Below are 23,324 nucleotides of genomic sequence, written 5' to 3'. Positions count from 1 at the left end.
CTGGTAATCAGCAATACAGGAAAACTAGTTTAGCATCCTGCATCCTAGGTCTTTTGGATGGGTTTAAAGTTCGAATAAATGCATTTTTTAAAAAATCTGAAACTGATTGTTGGGAGTTTGACAGCTGCATCTTGCCACCCTAGATTAGAACACTGTTTATATGTATGTACATGCCTATATGCACAGGGAAAGCATGGGGTCGCGGAATACTGCATTCTACTTACCCTGTCTTTCTTAGCACTATTCAAGTCTGATGCCAAACTATTGATCTTGGCATTGTACTGCTCTTCTTGCTCAGAGATACGCTTTTGCAAAGCCTGTCTCTCTAACCGAAGGTTATTCAGCTCTTGGTGTTCTGCAGGAGGTATCTGTTGATCTGTGGGTGTGGATTTCTGAATTGCAGACAAAACAGTTTCTGCCTGAGCTAGGAATTAAAGGAGATTTTTCTAAGTTCATATTTAGTGACCAGGTTTTTTTGGGGGGGGGGAGCGGAGGTGTAATTTCCTTCAAACTACCTGCTCAGTCTTTACAAATTCACTGTTCCAGTAGAGCAGCATGCGGGTGGCGCTGTGGGTTAAACCACAGAGCCTAGGACTTGTGATCAGAAGGGCGACGGTTCGAATCCCTGTGATGGGGTGAGCTCCCATTGTTTGGTCCCAGCTCCTGCCAACCTAGCAGTTTGAAAGCACGTCAAAGTGCAAGTAGATAAATAGGTACCGCTCCAGCGGGAAGGTAAACGGTGTTTCCGTGCACTGCTCTAGTTCGCCCGAAGCAGCTTAGTCATGCTGGCCGCATGACCCGGAAGCTGTACGCCGGCTCCCTTGTCCAATAAAGCGAGATGAACGGCGCAACCCCAGAGTCGGTCATGACTGGACCTAATGGTCAGGGGTCCCTTTACCTTTACCTTAACCTCAGCAAAACTGATCCTAACAGAGCTGCTTTACTATGAGAGCAGAAGGCGATGTCCGATGGACACGCCTTTGTATTTTTAAGTTCACAAAGAAATTCTGCTGCAGGAAAATTTGTTATTTGCTCTTGTGACCCATGGCCCTATTATAGCATCACTACTGAGCCACTCAACCACTGGTTCTTCTGGCCCCAGTTCAAACAGAAGCCCCTTTTCTAATTCCTTATGCTAAGCCAAGTACCCTCAAGTCTAATCCTATCTATTGAGACACGGGGTCACACTGCAAAATACAGTATTGCTCACATGAGACCTCTTCAGACCATTTTCTTCCTGTGATTATTTCCAGGCAGAGAGACTAGGCGTTGGGATCCCCCACTCCCTCCCTTGCCCCACTGTGCTTCGTAGCATGAAGAAACCGAGGTAACCAATGCCAGTTTGGGAAGATGCCTTCGCCCAGGTAAGCGCTGCTCACCTTGCTTCTCCTCTGGCTGACACTCCTCCCATCACTGTCCGGAGTAATCTCCTGCTTCCCAAGGAAAGGGACCACTGTTGTGTTGCTACTCACATGACAACAGGTGTCCATCCCAGCAGGAGTTCAGAATAACCTCATGAAATGGCACAATAAGCCTTTAAACTGGCCAGTCTTGCTCCTTGAGCAAATGCAGTGAATGGTGCTGAAGAGGCCGAAAACACGTGAGGAAAAATAAAAGCCTACCTCTCATTTCCCCACTGGGACTATTTCTGCCAGGTGAAAAGCAGCAAACATCTGTCAAACCTGTTGCCGGGGTTGGAGAAATCAGTGGGGGAAACCGAGCTATCGTTACCCGCAAGTCACCTTGCGGGAGGAAGGAGCCAAATTATCACGGAGCAACACACATCCCCAACAAATGACTCGTACTTACATAAAAAAGTTTGGTTGCAATGAAGTGATCTGCAACCATTCCAGTGTTTATCAACCAAGTCTAGAAGACATTCAAGTCCTGTTTCATATAGCACTTCATCCGCCAACTGAACTGCTCCTTGAGGTTTGCACTTAAAAAAATAAAAAAATATTTACTTTAATGTTTACATGTTTTTTAAAAGAATTCTTACTGCTTTTAAGTGCTTTTAACTGTTTTAAATATGCTTTTGTTTTATTTTTAATAGTGCTATTTTACTACTTGGTGCCTGCTACCCTGGGCAGGATAGATTAACAGGCACTGCACACAAAAAAATGTTGTGAGCTCCCCAATCACTATTGTGCAGGACCTAGACACAGCTTAAAACGAGGAGCTGCATGCAGCCTGCGGCCTGGCACAGTGAGCAAGCCTGTGCTTTCCCACTAGTGAACAAAGTAATGTATTCTCACCTTATCCATAATGCTCTGGGGTTCAGAACTTGTGAAGTCAAGTCCAAACAGGCAATGTCTGGTCAACGTAAACAAAGTCAACTTGTGACAGACTAAGCCTGGTCAATGTAGGCAAAGTCAAGTCACCACAGGCCAACTTAGTTCAAAGCACGGAAAGCCGACTTCCGGGTTGGCGCCCCCGGCAATGGCGGAGCTCCTCCGATCGGGAGGAACTTGCTCCGTGGAAAGTTGGGTCTGAACCGCCAAGGCGAAGGCGGAGACCCATTGAAATCACAGGCGGAAGAAGCTTTTGAACCTGGGATTCGGCTGGCACCTTTTGCGCCTCCCCTACTCGCGGGGAAACCCTGTTTTGGGGATCCGGAGCGACGTGGGGTGAGCGGCGCGGAGCTTTGAATCGACCGCTTCTTTCACGGAGTGAAGCCGCATTGCTGTTGCTGGAGAGCGCTGACTTTTTCTTATGGACAATTGGATTTTAAACAACAACCCGTGAGTAAAACGGAAAAATGGATCTTTAAATATCTTAATTTGGCATCGAACGGGGAAGGTTCAAAACAGGAAGTCCGCCTTCCCCTTTTGTAAATAGACCGAAGCAAAGAGCTTACAAGTTAAGGTCTCGGAAAGCCTTATGTAAAGGATTAAACTTCCATCGATTGAAATTATTAGACCCCCCCTTGGAAGCAGGAGAAGAGGGGGGAAATTTTGGACTGTGTATCCTGCAGGAGAGAGTGATTAAAATTAAAACTGCTCTGAACCTGGGAACGGGCTCCCAGTGATTGACGTTTCGGGAGAGTTTATTGACAGTGAAGAGAACGGATGTTGACAGTCAGTTAAATAAGAGAAATATATTGTTTCCATTGTCCGCTTCTGCATTTAAAAGGGAGGGAAAGTATCTGAAAATTGAAACTATCTTTACTTTTTGATCTGTGTTAGAAAAGATTGATACAAGTGGAGACTGTTCCCCTCTAGAGGGAGCTTTTGAAACTGTTACAAGAGTGGAGCTGGGAACTCTCCAGCTGCTTGATAAGAACTGTGAGAACTAGAGATTGACCTTGGATATTCAAGAATGTCGACAGGAGAAGCCTTATGGACTGCATTTTCTAAGATAAGCCACTTGTTGGAACAGCTTCATAAAAAGATGGATGCTATGACTACTAAAATTGACATTTTGGAACCAAAAGTGAGCACCAATACAGAAATTATTCAGGATTTGGCACAGGAATCTATTTCAACAGGACAAATTGCTGAAAAGGAGAAGGAGAAAGTTGCTGTTGTCGAACCTAAAGTAATACAAGGGGGAGCCTTAGCCTTACAGAGGCAAATTGAGGATTACAAGTTGAGGCCCTTTATGATTGAGACTAGAAAAAGTCAGATTTTGAAGATCGGAGCTTGGCCTGGACTAGAAAAGGAAAATTGGAAAGATCCCTCTATGCAGGGATTAATTGACTTTTGGAATATGGACTTGGGTCAGGAGGAGATTGGAGTTCTGGGGGCCTTTGGATTTGGAGGAATTTTGAAACATGCCCGGAAATACTTTATGGATCCTAGTTTTAATTATGGAAATCTGGCTGACCTGTCGAGAAGGAAAACAGTGGTGCCCCGCAAGACGAACGCCTCGCAAGATGGAAAACCCGCTAGACGAAAGGGTTTTCCGTTTTGGAGGCGCTTCGCAAAACGAATTTCCCTATGGGCTTCCTTTGCAAGACGAAATGTCTTGCGAGTTCCTGCGGGTTTTTTCTCCTTTTTTCCTAAGCCGCTAAACCGCTAATAGCGCTAATCCGCTAAGCTGTCAATGGGCTTGCTTCGCAAGACGAAAAAACCGCTATACGAAGAGCCTCACGGAACGGATTAATTTCGTCTTGCGAGGCACCACTGTAAAAGTATTGTTGGATTGGAGTTTCCCCAAGATCTGCTCTTCAGCATCAAAGAATATGAAGAAGACTGGCAGAAGGGACGTGGAAAAGAGTTAAGAGCCTCGGACATAAGATCTCCAGGTTGATGGACTGTATGGAGTTGACGGAAGTGGCTGGTAGAGTCCGAGACTGGGGAGAGGAGATGGTGGAAGAAGATTGGAAATATAAAGTCTGTATATAGAAATATTGTAAAATTAATGAGTGATAGAAAAATGTTGGAAGGAAATTTTATGGCTTTAGCTGAAATGCTATAAGGAGTTAAGCTTAAATAAGTATACTAAGAATGTATAACTTGCTGTTAAAATGGAATACACAGGATGAAACGGTCAAATCAGCTATGATAAAATGGGCACAGGACATAGGGTACAACATTATGTTTGCTGACTGGGAAAAGTTATGGACCACAGGTTTGAGATTTACGGCATGTAATGCCTTGAAAGAAAATATTATGAAAATGATATATAGGTGGTACATGACTCCAGTCAAGCTTGCAAAGATATACCATTTGTCTGACAATAAATGTTGGAAGTGTAAAGAAGCTGCAGGAACATTCTTTCACCTCTGGTGGACTTGCCCTAGGGTGAAGGTTTTCTGGGAAATGATATATAATGAGTTGAAAAAGGTATTTAAGTATACCTTCCCTAAGAAACCAGAGGCCTTTCTCTTAGGCATTGTCGGCCAGAGTGTGCAAAAGAAGGATCGAACTTTCTTTATGTATGCTACGACAGCAGCAAGGATACTTATTGCCAAATGCTGGAAAACTCAAGATCTGCCCACACTGGAAGAATGGCAGATGCAACTGATGGACTATATGGAACTGGCGGAGATGACTGGCAGAATCCGAGACCTGGGAGAAGAACTGGTGGAGGAGGACTGGAAGAAATTTAAGGATTATCTACAAAAATATTGTAAATTGTATGAATGTTAAGAAAGATGTAAGATTAGTAATAATATGGCTTCAACAAATTAGTTATAAAGAATACAAATTTAAGTGTAATTGGAAGAAAAGACAAATTTTGGTTAAAAAGTATTTTATAATTAAGTCTCTATAAGAGTGATTTTAAATTCCAAAATTTGAGATTTAATCTTGGGAAATTATATTATATGAACGGAATCAATTTAATAATTTGCTAGCAAAATTTATGAGTTTAGAATGCAGGAACAAGAGGTGTGAGGAAGTCCTAGGATGAGAATGAAATGTGGATATTGGAAAATACTATGTTATTATGTACGTTTTTTATTGTTTTAAAAATTTTAATAAATATTATATATATAAAAAAAGCTTAAATAAGTATACTAATTTTAATGGAAATAAGATTAAAAATATGTTAAGACATTTATATGATAGAAAATAGAGAAAGATGGAAAGGAATTGCTGAAACAATTAATGGAAGTGGAATACAAAGAGGGAGGTGAGAGGAGGTCAATGATACAAGGGAATGAAAGATAGAATATGGAAAAGGTATGATGTATGTTTTTAAATTGTTTTTGTTTTGTTTGGTTTAGTTTATTGTGTTAGTTTAATGTGTTAAGGTTGTGTTTTGTATTGTTTATGTATTGCATTGTTTTTTCTCTTTTTTGTTCTTTTCCCCCCTTTTGTCTTCTTTCTTCCTTTTCTTTTTTGTAAGCTTTAAAAGTAATAAATATTATTTAAAAAAATAAAATAAGATGAGGAGCTGCATGCAGCCTGCGGCCTGGCACAGTGAGCAAGCCTGTGCTTTCCCACTAGTGAACAAAGTAATGTATTCTCACCTTATCCATAATGCTCTGGGGTTCAGAACTGCCTGGATTGCTGATATGCACATGTGCTCCAATTCGCCTATCTACTCCCCAGCACTCACCTTTGTCGGATCAGTGCACAGGGCTCTTTACCGGAAGTACGGTAAATGGCATATAGACTAGCTTATTAGTCACACAGCTAAAATCCAAAGGGCTGCTTAGCATTCTGCTGCCCCACTCACTCCTCTGGTAGTGATCAGATGCATATGGTTGCCATGTTTAGAAGTGATATTTTCAAGCTCATGGGCAGAAGAATAAAAATACCGTATTTTTCGCCCTATAGGACGCACTTTTTCCCCTCCAAAAATGAAGGGGAAATGTGTGTGCATCCTATGGGGCGAATGCAGGCTTTCGCTGAAGCCGGGAGAGCGAGAGGGGTCGGTGCGCACCGACCCCTCTCGCTCTCCAGGCTTCAGGAAGTTCTCAGCAAGCCGTGGGAGAGCTGCGGATAGCAGCCTGTTCTGGGGGCTGGGGTTGGGGGAAGCTCGGGCTTCCCCTGCCCCAGCCCCGCACCTGGAGGGGGGGGGGGAATAATTTTTTTTTTCTTTATTCCCCCCCCAAAAAAAAACCTAGGTATGTCCTATGGGCCGGTGCGCCCTATGGGGCGAAAAATACGGTAAATCTACTCTCTGGCCATAATGCTCTTAATCAATGAAACTGTTAGTCCTAGGCTATATGCAAAGGAAGGAACATACAAAGCTGCTAGTAGATCACAACGCTGGGTTAGAAATGGAACAAGGAAAAGGAAGAAGGGTGGAACAAATGGAAATGGAACCAAACACACAATGATGCAAGGAGGCAGGTGTGCAGCAGGCAGAAAAAGCAAGAGGCAGGTTAACTCAGCTAACAGAGTTGAAGCATTGGAGGATCATGGTCCCCAAATCAGAAAAAGAGGGAAGCAACTATTTTAGGGAATATGACAAATGGATCAAGAAGACAATTGGGAAAAGATTCTCTTGGCTCTCGGGTCAAAGCCATGGCACCTTTTCCAGGCAATTTTCTTGTCCCATTATTAATCCATGTTCATAGAAAATAGTTAAGTTGCCAAGTCAGCTATGGCAATAAGAACTGCAACCAGCCAATGAGTCACAGAAGGTTTATGAAAACCTCTTACAGATTACAAATTACTAATAATGTATGACTGGCTAGTAAACATTTTGTGGGTTACTGACTTATGTAAGAAGGCATTGCTATCCTTGACAGGTTGCCTGTACACAAATGCCTTTGAAGATGATTAGCTCTTGACTGGCTCACCAATACACATAAATGTATTGGGGCACTCATGCCTATCAAATAATCCTGAAGCAGTGAAGACAAACAAGGAGGGGATTTTTCTGAAACATTTCAGGAGAAACATTTCAGGAGAATTACAAACCAGGAATGAAAACTTAAGGTACGTTGTCTATGCCAAACTTTTTTAAAAGGGGAAATTACTGAGCTGTGTGCCTGAGTCATGGGGAACCACTTAGGGCCACTCCCACAAAGACGGGAGTGATCTAACAGGGATCTAACACATCAAACAGTATTGAAGATATCCTAGACTCAAGTTGTTAAAGGCTTTGTAAATTAATACATTAACTTTGTAGTTGGCCCAGTAGCACATGGGCAGCATGTGTAAACTGTTAAACACTGGAATTATGTGCTGGGAGATAAACATTGTTTCCCTATGAATACACAGATAGCTACCAGAAAAAAGGGGGAATTACTTCACTAATGAAAAGGAGATGAATATGCACAGATTTCAGAAAGAAATTGGGATCCTATTATGGAGGAGTCAGTTACCAGGATAAGGAAATATAAGGGAAACTTAGTGCCTCTTTAAATGAAGTACTAACTTTCATTCGAAAAACACACATCAGGAAATGGAATGCTGATAAGGGGGGAAACTTAGCCAATCCATGCTAGTATCAGTGATCAGGTGCAAACACATATCCTTAGGAATCTTCAGTGTACCCGTTTTGTTATAACTGATCCACTAGAGAAGTTGGCTTGATCTCAAACTGACACATTTTTTACATTATCTCCATTCTTTAGGTCTTTGCTCTTTAGCCTTTCACGTTCAGGTACCTTCTGGTCATGTCCCGTTGTTGTTTTCTGAGAAGTAACTACTATTTCATCTGGTGGGGCTACAAATGGAAAAAGTATTTGAACATAATAGTTTCAGTCTAGGTGACAAAACACTAAACCATGAAATAGCAGAATTCTTAATAATAATAAAAAGCATTTATATTCCTCCCCTGTGAGGTTGATTAGGCTGAGAGGCAGTGACTGGCATCATAGCTGAGTGAAGATATGGACTCGTCCCACAGGTGCTAGCCTGACACTCTAACCAGAACACTGCACTGGCTCCCAGAAACTTTCATAACAATAAGATAATCTAAGCGAACTATATTTCTTTTCCAGTTGTGTACATTATGTCATGTGCAGGAGTTGCATCTGCTGGCTGCTCTGTGGGTCAATGGAAACCTGCTGGATGTTTCAATATGTAGGTTCTCATAGGCCCAGTTCACACATAATACTAAGCCAGAACACAGGTCAGCACCAATTAGCAAATGCATGGGCTCCTGGACAGGTGATCATGTCTACTCTGTTCCTACCTGGCCATTTGCTGCTGCCCTGTGCTGAATTAAGTCATAGTTTGGCTCATGGCTTAGCTCTCCCAAGAGAAACCGTGAGATACAGATAAGCTCATTTTCTCTGCAGAGAAATAGGTTCAACTGAAGCTGAATAAATGAAGTACATAAGTAACTAGTGAAATACTGGGCTAATCCACATGGTGGCACTCTTATCATAAAGATGGTTAGGAATTAGCACATATGTTTCAGAAAGACAACTGCCACAGCCAACAATCTTTGCTGAAAACAGCAGCCAGACATCTAGCTCCCACATTCCTCTTTATACAATCTAGCAGAACTGATCCATATCTCATATCCCTGAGTTTCCCTGGCCACACATCATTGCTCCACATCATTACCTGCCTCTTGAGGTGGGTAGGGAGTGGAGAGTCATGAATACTTACTGAGACACCAAAACACAGGTTAAGACAGGGCTGGGAGGGTGGGGGAGGTAGATGCATGGCTGCTGCTGCTGCTGCTGCTGCTTTCGGTGGCAGCTGTATATTTAGATGTACAGCAAGGCTACAGAAACACTTAAAAAACAATTTTACCTGGATGGGGTGTAAAAATAGCATGGCTTGTGATCTTTTCATATGCTTCAGTCTCATTGTGGAACTTCAAATTAGGGTCTGTCTTGGGCAGCTCTTGTGATTTAGCTCCTAAGAATGAAACTCTAACGCCGATTTTCTTTTTCTTATGTCCTTGACCAAGGGCACTGTGAGAAACTTGTAGAGTTGGTGAAGTAGGCAAGCTTCTATATTCTGGAGGGGGAAGCCCAAATTATTGCAACGTACTGACATGAAAGGAGACTAAGGACCAGTTTATTTCAGTCAGCAGAATCACAGAGCAAGGCTGGTCCAGGACTAAACCACTTTAATCGGCAGGAGACAGAGCTTGCTGACAGAAACTTCCTTGAACATTTAATGTTTTATTTCCCTGCCGAACAATATGTCCAGCTTAACCATTCAGGCGCAGTGCACAGTTTAGGCCACAGCCCAACCGAGTAGTCGTGTTTAAGGCCATTTATTCCCAAAGTACTGAAGTGTGAAGGCTGAAATACAATGCCAAAGAGTTCAGTCCCACTGAAGTCAGCAAGATTTACTTCTAAATAGTTATGCACAGCACTGCGATGTCACTCTCCATGTTGGATTCTGACCATTAACTGTAAAAAAGGTAAAAATCTAAAGCCAAGTTGCAGTGCAATTAAGTGATACGTGTTTGCCTGTATGCTGGAGGAGTGTTCCATATAAAAACACAAATGTGAGGATTATAGCAATATTTGTTTTAGCCACTTCACTTCTGTTGCTTGTCAGTAAAACCTATCTATCAGCATGCAAAGTGACAGCTGGAACAGATGCCTATGGTATTAATGACCAAACTCTGCCATTTAATTAGCACAATAACATTTGTTATAACGTACCTTTATTCGTTTCTGAGGCTTTCAGCATATTTCTATTTTGTAACTGAGCAGCCTAGAAGGAAAAAGAAAAAGAGGACTCTTCTACAATCAGGATCTCTGGACTCAGCTATACAGCTGCAAATAAAACATTTTAAGTGTAATATACAATGAGACACTAGATGGCGATGGTGAGCCTTATGGAAAATTCTATGTATTTTTAAAAACGCTTTGAAAGGCATTTTCGAAACGGTTTTTATATGTGTGTAGATTCCACCTCTGTAGCACAACCGACACCTGACAAAAGCAGGGCTTAAGTCTGAACCCACGAGCCGAATGGCAGTCCTGTTTGGATCTTCCTTTGCGGTATGGCTTGGCATCTGCTGCAGTAATTTGGAGCCCATGTTGCTGTCCTGTTGGCTTTAGGGCTTTTTGAAAGGGGGGAGCTGTTCCCATGAGAGTGGGAGAGGCACTCACTCCCTCCTTTCTCCAGCGCTTGTCCCCAGTTCACACCAACTTATGTTTTGAAGCCTGGCCTTACAGCTTCCCATCACTCAACTTGCTGCTCTTTAATGCTATAATGCTCTGTTTTGTACCTGGCCCCAATGGAGACTCCCACTGTCTCACACCTCCTCTTTCAAGCTCTTCCTGGGTGGTTTGTAGCCAGGCAAACAGCAGTAAACCACCAGGTCTCCTATTGAGATTCCTACCCCTCTAGGAATCCCTTGTGAGTCCTGCAGTCCCTTGTGCATGCATCAACAGGGAAAATACAGTGGTGCCTCGCAAGACGAAAAGAATCCGTTCCGCGAGTCTCTCAGTCTTGCGGGTTTTTTGTCTTGCGAAGCAAGCCCATTAGCGGCTTAGCAGATTAGCGCTATTAGCGGCTTAGCGGATCAGCTGATAAGCGGCTTAGTGGATCAGCTGATAAGCGGCTTAGCGGCTTAGGAAAAGGGGGGGAGGGAAAAAAACCCGCAGGAACTCGCAAGACATTTTCGTCTTGCGAAGCAAGCCCATAGGAAATTCGTTTTGCGAAGCACCTCCAAAACGGAAAACCCTTTCGTCTAGCGGGTTTTCCGTCTTGCGAGGCATTCGTCTTGCGGGGCACCACTGTAATTTGGGATGGGGAGGGCAAAACAGAGAAGCAGATACAACATTTAAAAGCTTTTGTAACCAAGCTAAACAGCTGGGTTTTTAAGAGCTCCGTCTAAACCATGCTGGCTTTCACACTGGTTATGTTAAAGACAACCAGATCCTGTATGGTTTGCTTTGAGAACCACACACTGAGTTGGAGGCATTCTTGACATAGGAAGAATGTATGACACAGGATTTAAAATGTTTTTATTTACCTTGGGCAGGTTTTCTTGCTTCCAATTCTGCAATAAGACAAGCCGTGGTGGAGACGCTCCTGCCTTCCGATGCCTCTTAGTATTATCTTCTATTTTGTGAATACCTCAAGAAATAGATTTAAATAGTAAATTAATCTACAGAAACCATACTATATACCGCAGCCCTATATAGTTTCCATTCCAAGGTCGTAACTTTTATTATAGCTCCGCCTTTGTGAGTTTTCTGCTTTGTGTGATTTGCTGTCCTTTCTATTTTCTGCTGTGAGTTTTTGCTCTTTTTGCCTTCCTACGGTTGTTTACTTTTTAAAAAAAGCTTTTTTCTGTCCTTTGTTTTTGGTTCTTGCCTCCTGAACTAGCTGCCTTAAGGTTCCATCAGCTTGGTTGGAACCAGAAAAGGGGCCTTTTTAGTAGTGGCCCCATATATTTGGAACACTCATGAAAAGTAGAATATTCTACCCTACATCTGTTTTTAGGCAGACCTTTAAAAACTGGTTTTTAAAATGTGTTTAAAAGTATCTGGTTGGCTGCTGAGGGACCAACTCCCTTCTCTTGCGGGGGCCCAATTAGTGCCTTTGCCTTCCATTAAGAGTTTGGGTGTAATCCTTGACGCCTCCCTTTCCATGGAGGCGCAGGTTACAGCAACAGCCAAGGCGACATTTTTCCACCTTCGCCGCATCAAGCAGTTGGTCCCTTACCTCTCCCGCCCTGACTTGGCCACAGTGATCCATCCGACGGTCACCTCCAGGCTTGACTACTGTAATTCGCTCTACGCGGGGCTGCCCTTGAAGCTGTCCCAGAAACTCCAGCGGGTGCAGAATGCTGCAGCGAGGCTCCTCACGGGGTCTCTGCCATGGGAGCATATTCACCCAGTGCTTTTCAAGCTGCACTGGCTCCCGGTGGAGTACAGGGTCAGATTTAAGGTGCTGGTTTGACCTTTGAAGCCCTTCACAGCCTAGGACCCTCATACCTACGGGACCGCCTCTCCCAGTATGCCCCATGGAGAGCCTCAAGGTCCATAAATAGCAACACCCTAGTGGTCCTGGGCCCTAAGGAAGTTAGATTAGCTTCAACCAGAGCCAGGGCCTTTTCAACTCTGGCTCTGGCCTGGTGGAACACTCTGCCCCATGAGATCAGGGCCCTGCAGGATCTGATTTCTTTCCGCAGGGCCTGTAAGACAGAGCTGTTCCGCCTGGCCTTTGGCTTGGAGCCAATTTGATTCCCTCCCCCTCTTTCTTTTTTCTTTTCTTTTCTCCTCCTGCGATGGGGTTTCAATATTTTAATGTTGTATTTTAATTTTGTTTTTAAGTTGTATTCATTCAATTTGTTTTTATTATTGCTTGTTAGCCGCCCTGAGCCTTGGGCTGGGGAGGGCAGGGTATAAATAAAAATTATTATTATTATTATTATTATTATTATTATTATAGCTGAAAACAGGATGCTGAACTAAAAGGACTTGGGCCTGATCCAGTCGGGCTCTTCCTACACTCCAAATCCCAACCTTGGCTCAGTGGGGTAGAAATACAAAGGCAGTGGTTGGGTGTTTTGAGATGGCAGACTGCAAAAAAACTTCCATTTATCTCAACGGTATCACAGGATGGTCTAAGGCTCCAAGCCTACATTGTCACATCATCACATAACATCAGAATGGATACTGAAGAGAGGGATTTCTACCTAACAAGTAATAAATTCCCAACTATGAAATAGATCGGTGAGCATTCAAAACTACTATACAACCCAGAAGCCTGGGGTTCCACCCTGACATGAACTAGCCTGTTATTGAAGACAATATGAAAAAAGTAACAAACAAACCACATACTGTTTAAATCGTGGAATTCAACTTTGGGGTGACTTTCGGTCGATCCAGTTATTCCTGGAGGCTTACTTAAGTCCCATTCACACTTTGTAATGAGGTTCAGGACAGCCTCATCATCTTTGTCCATCACCAAGCACTTTTTTGACATGAAGTTAATGTATTCAACTCTTGGATGGGCAGAACTGCAGCGAGAAAATGACATTCTTTTTATACCTTATTTAAGTTTTCATTTGAGAGAAAAATGTACAGTGGTGCCCCGCAAGACGAATGCCTCGCAAGACGGAAAACCCGCTAGACGAAAGAGTTTTCCGTTTTGGAGGTGCTTCGCAAAACGAATTTCCTATGGGCTTGCTTTGCAAGACAAAAATGTCTTGCGAGTTCCTGCGGGTTTTTTTCCCCTCCCCCCCCCCTTTTCTAATCCGCTTAGCCGCTAAACCGCTAATAGCGCTAATCCGCTAAGCCGTCAATGGGCTTGCTTCGCAAGACGAAAAAACCGCTAGACGAAGAGACTCGCGGAACAGATTCTTTTCGTCTTGCGAGGCACCACTGTATCTTAAGAAACAAAACATGAGCGCTCTTCAGGCACTGCTGCCCTAAAAGGGTTGCAGGGATGTTAGCTTAGCCCTGCCCCCCCCCCCCCCCCCCGGGCCATGCACCCAACACCCAGGTAACCTGAGTGAAGCTCTCAAGTGGGGAGCCTTGTGTGCCCATAGAGACTTCCTGCATGACTGAGGAGCTTGTGGGGAGCCTCCACAGACAGGCAACTCTCTCTGCTGCAGAAGATCACTCAAATCACCTGAGTAGCCAAGAGAACTTGCACACCTCCAGGAGAGTGTTGGCCTCCACAGGGCCGCTGTATCAGGGTTGCTTTTTAAAGTGGGGACATCCAAATACGGCCACGGAGAGCTCATAATCTAATTCTAATTAACACACTTTTGACAAGGGAAAGTAGGTCAGTTAGCCTGATTAAGGATTAAGACTCAGAAGATCTAACAGAGGTTTTAAGCCTTTCAGAGACTTCCTGTGCCACAGAAAGCAAACATAATTACAGCTCAAGCTGTAAATGAAGCCCAAGTACTTGGATATTCGCCACGTCTGCATAGCACATCCCTACATTCCTGGCTTTGCCTGAAGGATGAAACGGGTCCTCTTTGAAACAGGAACCGCATGGCCTGGAATGGATCGGTGCCAAGGAAGACCAGATATGCTGATACTGTGCCTAACTCTGTCTTCGGCACAGATAAACAACGGGCATGTCTGCTGCAGAGTACAAGCTGCACATGAATCTTTATTGAACACTGTGTATCAGTTATCATCCCGTTTTCCGGGTCCTCTAATTGGCAGTGGGGTTGGGGCAGCACAGTAACAGGAAGGGGCATACGCAAATTCCTGAGGCAGCCCTTTGGATCCTGTCCCAATTTCCAGATATTTCCATTGAACCCTTGTTCTGATCCTACCTTTCCGTTTCCGTCCATCTTGTTACCAGTGGAGGCTTCCTGAATCTATAAGCATGATCTGTAGAGAAATGTAAAAGGGATGCTTTTCGCTCACTGTCTCTCACAGGACGATCATCTAAAAAAAAAGAAAATCCACCCAAAAGGGAAGAAAATGTATTTATGATGGTCTGCATGCAAGGAGAACATTTGCAAATTCAATACTAGAATATTCCCAAATTTATAAGATGAAAGTTTTTTCTGAAAAACCCCCACACAATTGTGCGCCTTGTTGCAACTGCCCTTGTGCCCCCCCAACTACACCACCGTCTTGAAGGGAACAATGAGCGCAAAGGGAGGGTGGTTTCTGAGATTTTGCAGGTACAGGGAGAGGACTTCAAGGGCACCTCTGCACCCACAGGAACCATGTTGGCAACCCAGCTCCAGAGGGTAGAAACTAAACCAATGGGTTCAAATTCAAAGATGAAGGCTTAGTCTAGACATTAGGAAGAACTTCCCAATAATATGAACAGACTGCCTTGGAAGGTGGCAGTCTCTGCTTCATTAAGAGGTTTCTAAACAGAGGCTTGATAGCCACTTATCAGGAATGCAGTAGATTTCCTGCACTGGCAAGAGACTAACTAGATAACCTCTGATGATTCTCTTCCCTCCCCTCATGCCTAAATCTGGTGCAATCGACTGGATTGAGTTCATGGTTACCCTACATACAACATTTAAAATATGTGCACTGACCTATTTTGAACATTATCTGGGTTTTAATATTTAAGTTTCTTTCTTTTTTTTACAAACTTTATTGAATTTTTTAAAGACAATTACCAAGCATAAAGTGTTGCCTTCCAGGACAAAATACATGTACAACTATTTTATAGTTCTATTCATTTAACTTTTGAAATATTTTTCAAGCTGTGAGTCACTATAAGTCACATGGGAAAGCAGAGTATAAAATAATCCAAATAATTCAAAAAAACTTTTCCCCAAAACTTGGGGGAGAACGGCACAATGAGAAAGAGGGTACTGATTTGCTCCCTCGGTCTGTAAAACTCAGGCAAAAATTGTCAGAACAATATCCTAGAGGCACAGAGACAGAAGCCACCAAGAGATGCTTGTCCATTTAGCCCTCTGAGCCATAGCCCCTTCTGGTTAATAATGAAAATAAAGGGTCCAGGTTATCTTTCATAACACTGCAAACCAAGAAGGGGAGGTACTGCAAGTAAGAGAAAGAAATGGGAGATGAATGGTTTCTTTTTCATTTTCACACCATAAAGCAGCCCTATGCACCAGGGGCATTGCATGGGGGGCTGCCAGAGGGATGTGGCCCCAGGTGCAGATTTTTGAGGGGGTGTGAAGCAGGTGCCTTTATGCAGGTACCCCAAGTATGGGCCGGCACTCGTCTCCTGGTGTTGGAGGAACCAATGCTCATGGAAAGAGAACTGGGCTGGGCTGCACTGGGGGCACCAACATGGGGGTGCCTGGTTCGGCCTGCCAAGTGCCATGTCAGCTGGGCTCCCCCAAGCAGGTGCAGCCAGGCGGCACAGTGAAAGCCTGTGGGTTACAGTGTGGAGCAGGATCACTGCAACGGGGTCAGAGGTGAGGGCTGGGGTGCTGCAACGGGCTCATTCACCCTTGGCGCTCCCAGCCACGTATCAACGCATGTGCGCCCCAGGCGCTGTGAGCTCACGCAAGACCGCAGCTATGCACAGTAACTCAGAGCAGAGCGTTCAGCGCCGCTGCTCCGGTTTAGTGCAACAGTATCTACAGGTACCCATGATCTGTAACTTCCAGAAACAATTGAAGACATTTGTTTCAGCAGGTAGAAGGGTCTCCCTAAGTAGGACTGCCAAGAACTGCATGGGTTTGTGTAAATGTAGGTAAGTATCCTGTCAATAGAAATTAAGCAGGAAACAAAGAAGAAAACTATTTTCTTATCCAAGTATTTATGTATATAACTGCCATGCAGAGCAAGGTGTGTGTTATGAGGACGTCTAATGATATCACATTTACAAAAAATATCGAAATGCAACCGTCAAACAGAATAAAGCTCCCTTTCATACACAAACTACTATAACTGTGACATTGTTCAAATGATTGCTTTATGGTCTTGGTTTGGCTCTTTAATCATTCAGAATCAAGACTCTGTAAACTGAAGTCACCTTTCCCTTCCCATTGAATCTATGATAATCTAACAGTGCTAGCTTTTCCGATTCCAAATGAATGGTAGAACTCACAGGAACTTTGATAGGAGAACCATGATAAATTCTCCTACTGGACCTACTCCCTCCCCCCCCCTTTAATTTATTACATGTTTTTGCCATTGCGTATACACATGCACACTGTAACTAAGAAAGTCAACCTCAAAGTCCTGATTTCTTTATACTGCTCAGAAATTTTTACCTTGCAAGGGAAAAGAAGGCAGGCTCTTTGCCAAGATTCAACAGCCATCAAGGCTGCCTGTTACCACTTGGAGGCTGGATTTCTGCCTCCCAGCCACCTCTCCCTTCTACTTCATGACTGACAGTTCCCAAACCCACCTTCAGGTGAAAAGCATCTTAAAGGCACTGAAGTATTTGTGAGATGGGAGAAGACAGGACAACAGAGAACAGGAAACAGGACTGGGCCCTTTGAGCAAATGCAAAGAATTTGGATACAATTTGCAAAGCTTCCCTATGAAAAGGCAAGAATACTACAAATGGATTTGGTATAAGGTTTAGAATCATAGAGTTGGATAGAGTTGGAAGGGACCCTGCGGATCATGTCATCCAACTTCCTGCCATGCAGGAATATGCAGATCAAACCTGCAACCTTGGCATCATCAGCACCACACTCTTGTCAACTGTCAAGTCCTGTCAACTTGTCAAACTATCTGTCAGTTTTTCAGAAAATGCATACATAGGAAACGAGAAAGAAGGTAAGCAGCGAAAGGGAATTATGGCACTTCGTTTAAACAGAGACTTTGGCCACACAGCAAAACAAAAACAAGAAGAAACAGCTTGGCCACAAAATGTACCCTCAACGAGTAGCAGCAGACATCCTTGTTTCCAGATGAGGGTATGTGTATATGATACACGTGCTTTCAAAGATCTATTTACTGCATTCACATTCTACATTTAGTTGCTTGCCTTAAAAAAGTAACATGAGATGATAAAAAATATTTCCCATCTTTGGGAATAACTGGGCAGCCACTGAAGGAAAAAAAAATATTCTCATCACCTTTTTTTTTTTTTTTTTTGCAATAGGTACTAACATGGCTCTGTTGTGTCATCTTACTCACCCAACTGCCTGAGATTCGGGAGCATGTGAATGACAAAAAGACGATAATCAGATTCATTTTTAACAACAGGATTCAGCCGGAAATCCACATCCTTGAGTGCAGTTAAGCTGTGGAGTCGAAATACTTCCGACAACGAGGAAATGTAATTGAAATAAAGATTGAGCTTTTCTAGGCATGTAAGATGTTGAAGGCCCTGTTAACAAATGGTTAAAAAGCAATTCTATGTTTATTCCCATCTTACAACTCCAATAAACTGTGTGTAAATCAGTATTTATTGCTTGTAGCCACAGACCATTGCAAACAGTACTAAGCAAGTTAAATAACTGAAGCTAAGATCTAAAAACATAAGCCACAGAGCTGCCCAATTTTCATTTAACAAAATAATGCATTACTAAAATAAACCATTCAGTGAATTATTTCTGCTTACTAAGATTAGTGAACACTTTTGCAATCCACTGACACTTTCTTTAAAGCTCAAACTTTCCTAACTGCAGCGGCAAATAATGCTACTTGATACACTCATATTGATCTAAAAGCAAGTATCACACACTATCCTGTGTTAACCACATATAAAGGTAAACAGTCGCGGACGAGTCTAGGGTTGTGGTGTTCATCTCACTTTACTGGCTGAGGGAGCCAGCGTACAGCTTCCGGGTCATGTGGCCAGCATGACCAAGCCTCTTCTGGCGAACCAGAGCAGTGCATGGAAGCGCCATTTTCCTTCCCGCTGGAGCGGTACCTATTTAGCTACTTGCACTTTGACGTGCTTTCGAACTGCTAGGTTGGCAGGAGCTGGGACCAAACAATGGGACCTCACCCCATTGCGGGGATTCAAACTGCCGACCTTCTGATTGGCAAGCCCTAGGCTCTGTGGTTTAGACCACAGCGCCACCAGCGTCCCATTGGCCACATATAGTGGGATGGAAATTTCACTCTGAGTCATATAATGGATCAAACAATAAATAATGGGCTAAGTACTCTATGCAACCACATCCACAGATATAATCTATATCCAAAAGAAGCAGTTGCTTAATCTGAATAGGGTACCTTAGATAATTGTTAAGTTATAATGCCCCACTACTTGCCCCTCGACACCTTGCACCAGGTGCCGGAGAGCCTTCCTTCACCCCTGGGTGCATCTAGCTCAGTACAGTGGTACCTCAGGTTACAGACGCTTCAGGTTACGTACACTTCAGGTTACAGACTCCGCTAACCCAGAAATAGTACCTCGGGTTAAGAACTTTGCTTCAGGATGAGAATAGAAACCGTGCTCCGGCGGCACGGCAGCAGCAGGAGGCCCCATTAGCTAAAGTGGTGCTTCAGGTTAAGAACAGTTTCAGGTTAAGAACGGACCTCCGGAACGAATTAAGTACTTAACCCGAGGTACCTCTGTATTGTCTAATCTGAATGGCAGTGGCATGTTTTATAACCTATGCTGGACCACTGAAATATGGTACCTTCCTTCTCAAGGGATTTAGCTATCGTGGGTGAGCTTTTATCTTTTTACAGACTGTTTATAGTGGTAAACCACAACAGGGTAAAATAACCAATCCTATGGAAACTGGGTGAACCATGTCTGAAATGTTAATTCGCTTACAAAACTGTTTAATTCAATAGATCTACAGTGTAAAACATACAAAGCCCCAAATATGCCTTACCTCCAAGGTAGTCAATGCATTGCGTGAAAGGTCAAGTGATTTTAGATGAATAAAATTTTCCAATGAGTTTCCTAAATGACTAATCTTTTCATGGTAAGTTCCAGGAAGAGACAATGACCGGACATCAGCTAGAATGAGAAAATTATTGAGAGTTTACTAATTCATTCCGATGGCATTTAAGATAAGGAACAACGTATTTCATGATAATAGCGTGGATCAAAGTGTTTAGAAGAAGTGTCCATCAAGGAAGAAAAAGAATAGGAAGGAAACGGGGTGGCGGAAACCAGACTTGCACTGCACTGACAAAATATTAAGTGTAGCCTACATTTCAGACTCGGTGTAGCCTACATTTCAGACACGACTAAACGACTAAACAACAACAACATTTCAGACTGCAACTGAAGGTGGGTCCCAAGTCCTAAAAGGCTAAAAACAGAAAGTTGATTTTCTGATGGCTCCAGGGAACAAGAGATAGAAAATTGGCAAAATGCAATATTGGATTGGACCAGATTTTTACTTTTAAAAAGGTATATGGAACTTTTGAAGTTGCGCAAAATCTTTTGCCCAGTTCAAGAGTTGGAACACAGATACAACAGAAGATGCTATCAATAGCAAACTCTTCATGTAATCAATACAATAAATGAATTGATCCCATAATTAATGGTTCCTTTGAGTCTACTGCATCTCTGCTTTGGTGTCATCTCCTTCCAAATGGTCTTACTGGGGACAGGCAGTTATTGTCATTCTTTGCATAACTGGGGCATTGAAGTACTTCCAAATCAAATACCTATCCAGCTTCAGAATAAATTCATGTTGTTTCTTCACACAAGCGAGTGCTTTGGCTTTGCCTTTTACCAGTTGGGGTACAAAATACACTCCCCTGAGGCAGGGTGGAAGAGAGTTTCATTCTTATCCCCCCCCCCCACTCTCCAGGTGGTTCCCCAATGTTGCTAGCCTCCAACTCCCATCATCCCCAGCCAGCATGGCCAATCATGTGGGATGATGGAATATGGAATCAGGTGACAGAGACCCAGTTTAGTCATCTCTGTCCTAAATTATTTCAGGTGTAAAGATGAGCTATCTAATAACACCTTGAGTAGCACATTCTACATTTATTTTCAGTATTATTTCTATTTTAACTCAGAAAAGGAAGTGTATGATGGGAAACACTGCTGCAAAATATTGTGCCTTTCTCTTTTGAAGAAATTCTGAATGTGCATTCCAAAAATGTGGGCTGATGCAAATGTTAACTCACTCCTGGGGGAGCCCTTTTGGTTGTTTTTTTAAAAATAATATTTATTAAGTTTTCAACAATAAAAAGGTTACAAGACAATAAAAAACAAACACAAAAGTACAAAAAACCAAAAGTAGACATAAAAAAGAGGGAAAAAAAGAAGAAAATCCCTCTTTCTGATATCTTACCACTCATTTACTTATTTTCATGACTTCCTCACACCTCCCTTTTTTGTGTTCCATTTAAAAAATTGTTCAGCAAATCCGTACCCTCTTAGTTTACCCTTAATTGTTTATCCTCACATATTATAATTTCAAATTTTCATCTAATCAATCGATTCTTACATATTCTTATTTTGCCTTATTGCTAGAACCACTTCGTTTCATTCCAACGTCATTAACATTCATTAATTTTACAATATTTCTGTAGATAGATTTTAAATTTCTTCCAATCTTCTTCCACCGACTCTTCTCCCTGGTCTCGGATTCTGCCAGTCATTTTCGCCAATTCCATATAGTCCATTACTTGCATCTGCCATTCTTCCAAGGTGGGTGGGTCTTGTGTCTTCCAATGCTTTGCGATAAGTATTCTTGCTGCTGCTGTAGCGTACAAAAAGAAGATTCTATCCTTCTTGAGCACCAATTGGCCGACCATGCCCAGGAGAAAGGCCTCTGGTTTCCTGGGGGAGCCCTTTTGAACCCCAGTAAAGAGTGTGACCACTTCAGCTGGTAGATGCCCCAGACAGGAGGCACAAAGGTTGCTTCTGCACCGTGGAAGGGATCTCCTAACAAGACAATGAGAGCCACTCCAGCGGTTTGTTGTTGTTGTTTAGTCGTTTAGTCGTGTCCGACTCTTCGTGACCCCATGGACCAGAGAACGCCAGGCACTCCTGTCCTCCACTGCCCCCCGCAGCTTGGTCAGACTCATGCTGGTAACCTCGAAAACACTGTCCAACCATCTCGTCCTCTGTCGTCCCCTTCTCCTTGTGCCCTCCATCTTTCCCAACATCAGGGTCTTTTCCAGGGAGTCTTCTCTTCTCACGAGGTGGCCAAAGTCTTGGAGACTCAGCTTCAGGATCTGTCCTTCCAGTGAGCACTCAGGGCTGATTTCCTTCAGAATGGAGAGGTTTGATCTTCTTGTAGTCCATGGGACTCTCAAGAGTCTCCTCCAGCACCATAATTCAAAAGCATCAATTCTTCGGCGATCAGCCTTCTTTATGGTCCAGCTCTCACTTCCATACATCACTACTGGGAAAACCATAGCTTTAACTATACGGACCTTTGTTGGCAAGGTGATGTCTCTACTTCTCAAGATGCTGTCTAGGCCTGTCATTGCCCTTCTCCCAAGAAGCAGGCGTCTTTTAATTTCGTGGCTGCTGTCACCATCTGCAGTGATCATGGAGCCCAAGAAAGTAAAATCTCTCACTGCCTCCATTTCTTCCCCTTCTATTTGCCAGGAGGTGATGGGACCAGTGGCCATGATCTTCGTTTTTTTGATGCTGAGCTTCAGACCATATTTTGCACTCTCCTCTTTCACCCTCAATAAAAGGTTCTTTAATTCCTCCTCACTTTCTGCCATCAAGGTTGTGTCATCTGCATATCTGAGGTTGTTGATATTTCTTCCGGCAATCTTAATTCCGGCTAGGGATTCATCCAGCCCAGCCTTTCGCATGATGAATTCTGCATATAAGTTAAATAAGCAGGGAGACAAAATGCAGCCTTGTCGTACTCCTTTCCCAATTTTGAACCAGTCAGTTGTTCCATATCCAGTTCTAACTGTAGCTTCTTGTCCCACATAGAGATTTCTCAGGAGACAGATGAGGTGATCAGGCACTCCCATTTCTTTAAGAACTTGCCATAGTTTGCCATGGTCGACACAGTCAAAGGCTTTTGCATAGTCAATGAAGCAGAAGTAAATGTCTTTCTGGAACTCTCTAGCTTTCTCCATAATCCAGCGCATGTTTGCAATTTGGTCTCTGGTTCCTCTGCCCCTTTGAAATCCAGCTTGCACTTCTGGGAGTTCTCGGTCCACATACTGCTTAAGCCTCCCTTGTAGAATTTTAAGCATAACCTTGCTAGCGTGCCTACTTGGTGTTTGCTTTATTTATACACGACTGTATTTGATATTATAATGATTGCGAGAGACAAGAGCAGCAGCACGTTGCCTGCGCCTGCGCGAAGCCTAGGAAGGTTTCCCGGTGGACACATAAACGCTGACGCATACACCGCCCCCTACTGGACAGAGGATCGACCCGCCAATCAACAGCCTCCGCCTCTCCGATAGGACAGCGCGCACCCCTTGTCCAGCCCCCTCCGCGCGCAGTACACCAACCCGCCCTTTTTGCCGCCTGATTAACGGATCCAACAGCCAGTCAGGGCGCCTGGTTTGAAAGCTCCGTCTGTCAGTCCTTTCCCCCCCCGCCCCCGCCCCGCTCGTCGGTCACCGAGATTCTGGTGCGTCAGGCAGACTCTCTCGCGGATGCTTTCCTCCGTCAGCGGAACCCCGTCCGCCGCCATCTCTTCCCGTGCGCCCCACTTTAAACGGGCGCTTGCCGCCCTGCCTGAGGGGAAACCAGCGCCGCGGCAGGGCGCATGCG

General features: G+C 43.6%; 1 protein-coding gene across 1 annotated transcript in view; it reads right to left on the bottom strand.

Moving 5' to 3' along the window:
* Window positions 1–23,324, bottom strand: part of CEP72 (centrosomal protein 72) — a 28,981-nt gene extending 5,657 nt beyond the window's left edge. The window contains exons 1-11 of the mRNA XM_079950203.1: window positions 23,172–23,324; window positions 19,495–19,622; window positions 17,837–18,029; window positions 14,572–14,686; window positions 13,118–13,296; window positions 11,302–11,405; window positions 9,980–10,031; window positions 9,111–9,320; window positions 8,012–8,070; window positions 1,810–1,939; window positions 225–424 (exon numbers count right to left, since the gene is read on the bottom strand). Of these exons, the coding sequence (XP_079806329.1) occupies window positions 225–424; window positions 1,810–1,939; window positions 8,012–8,070; window positions 9,111–9,320; window positions 9,980–10,031; window positions 11,302–11,405; window positions 13,118–13,296; window positions 14,572–14,686; window positions 17,837–18,029; window positions 19,495–19,622; window positions 23,172–23,244 (1,443 nt within the window). The 5' untranslated portion in view covers window positions 23,245–23,324. The remainder of the gene's footprint in view (window positions 1–224; window positions 425–1,809; window positions 1,940–8,011; window positions 8,071–9,110; window positions 9,321–9,979; window positions 10,032–11,301; window positions 11,406–13,117; window positions 13,297–14,571; window positions 14,687–17,836; window positions 18,030–19,494; window positions 19,623–23,171) is intronic.

The sequence above is a fragment of the Podarcis cretensis genome (assembly GCF_951804945.1).
Source record: "Podarcis cretensis genome assembly, chromosome: 13".
Taxonomy (NCBI): Eukaryota; Metazoa; Chordata; class Lepidosauria; order Squamata; family Lacertidae; genus Podarcis; species Podarcis cretensis.
Note: the sequence above shows the minus strand (reverse complement) of the source record. Positions and strands in the feature narration are given on the sequence as shown.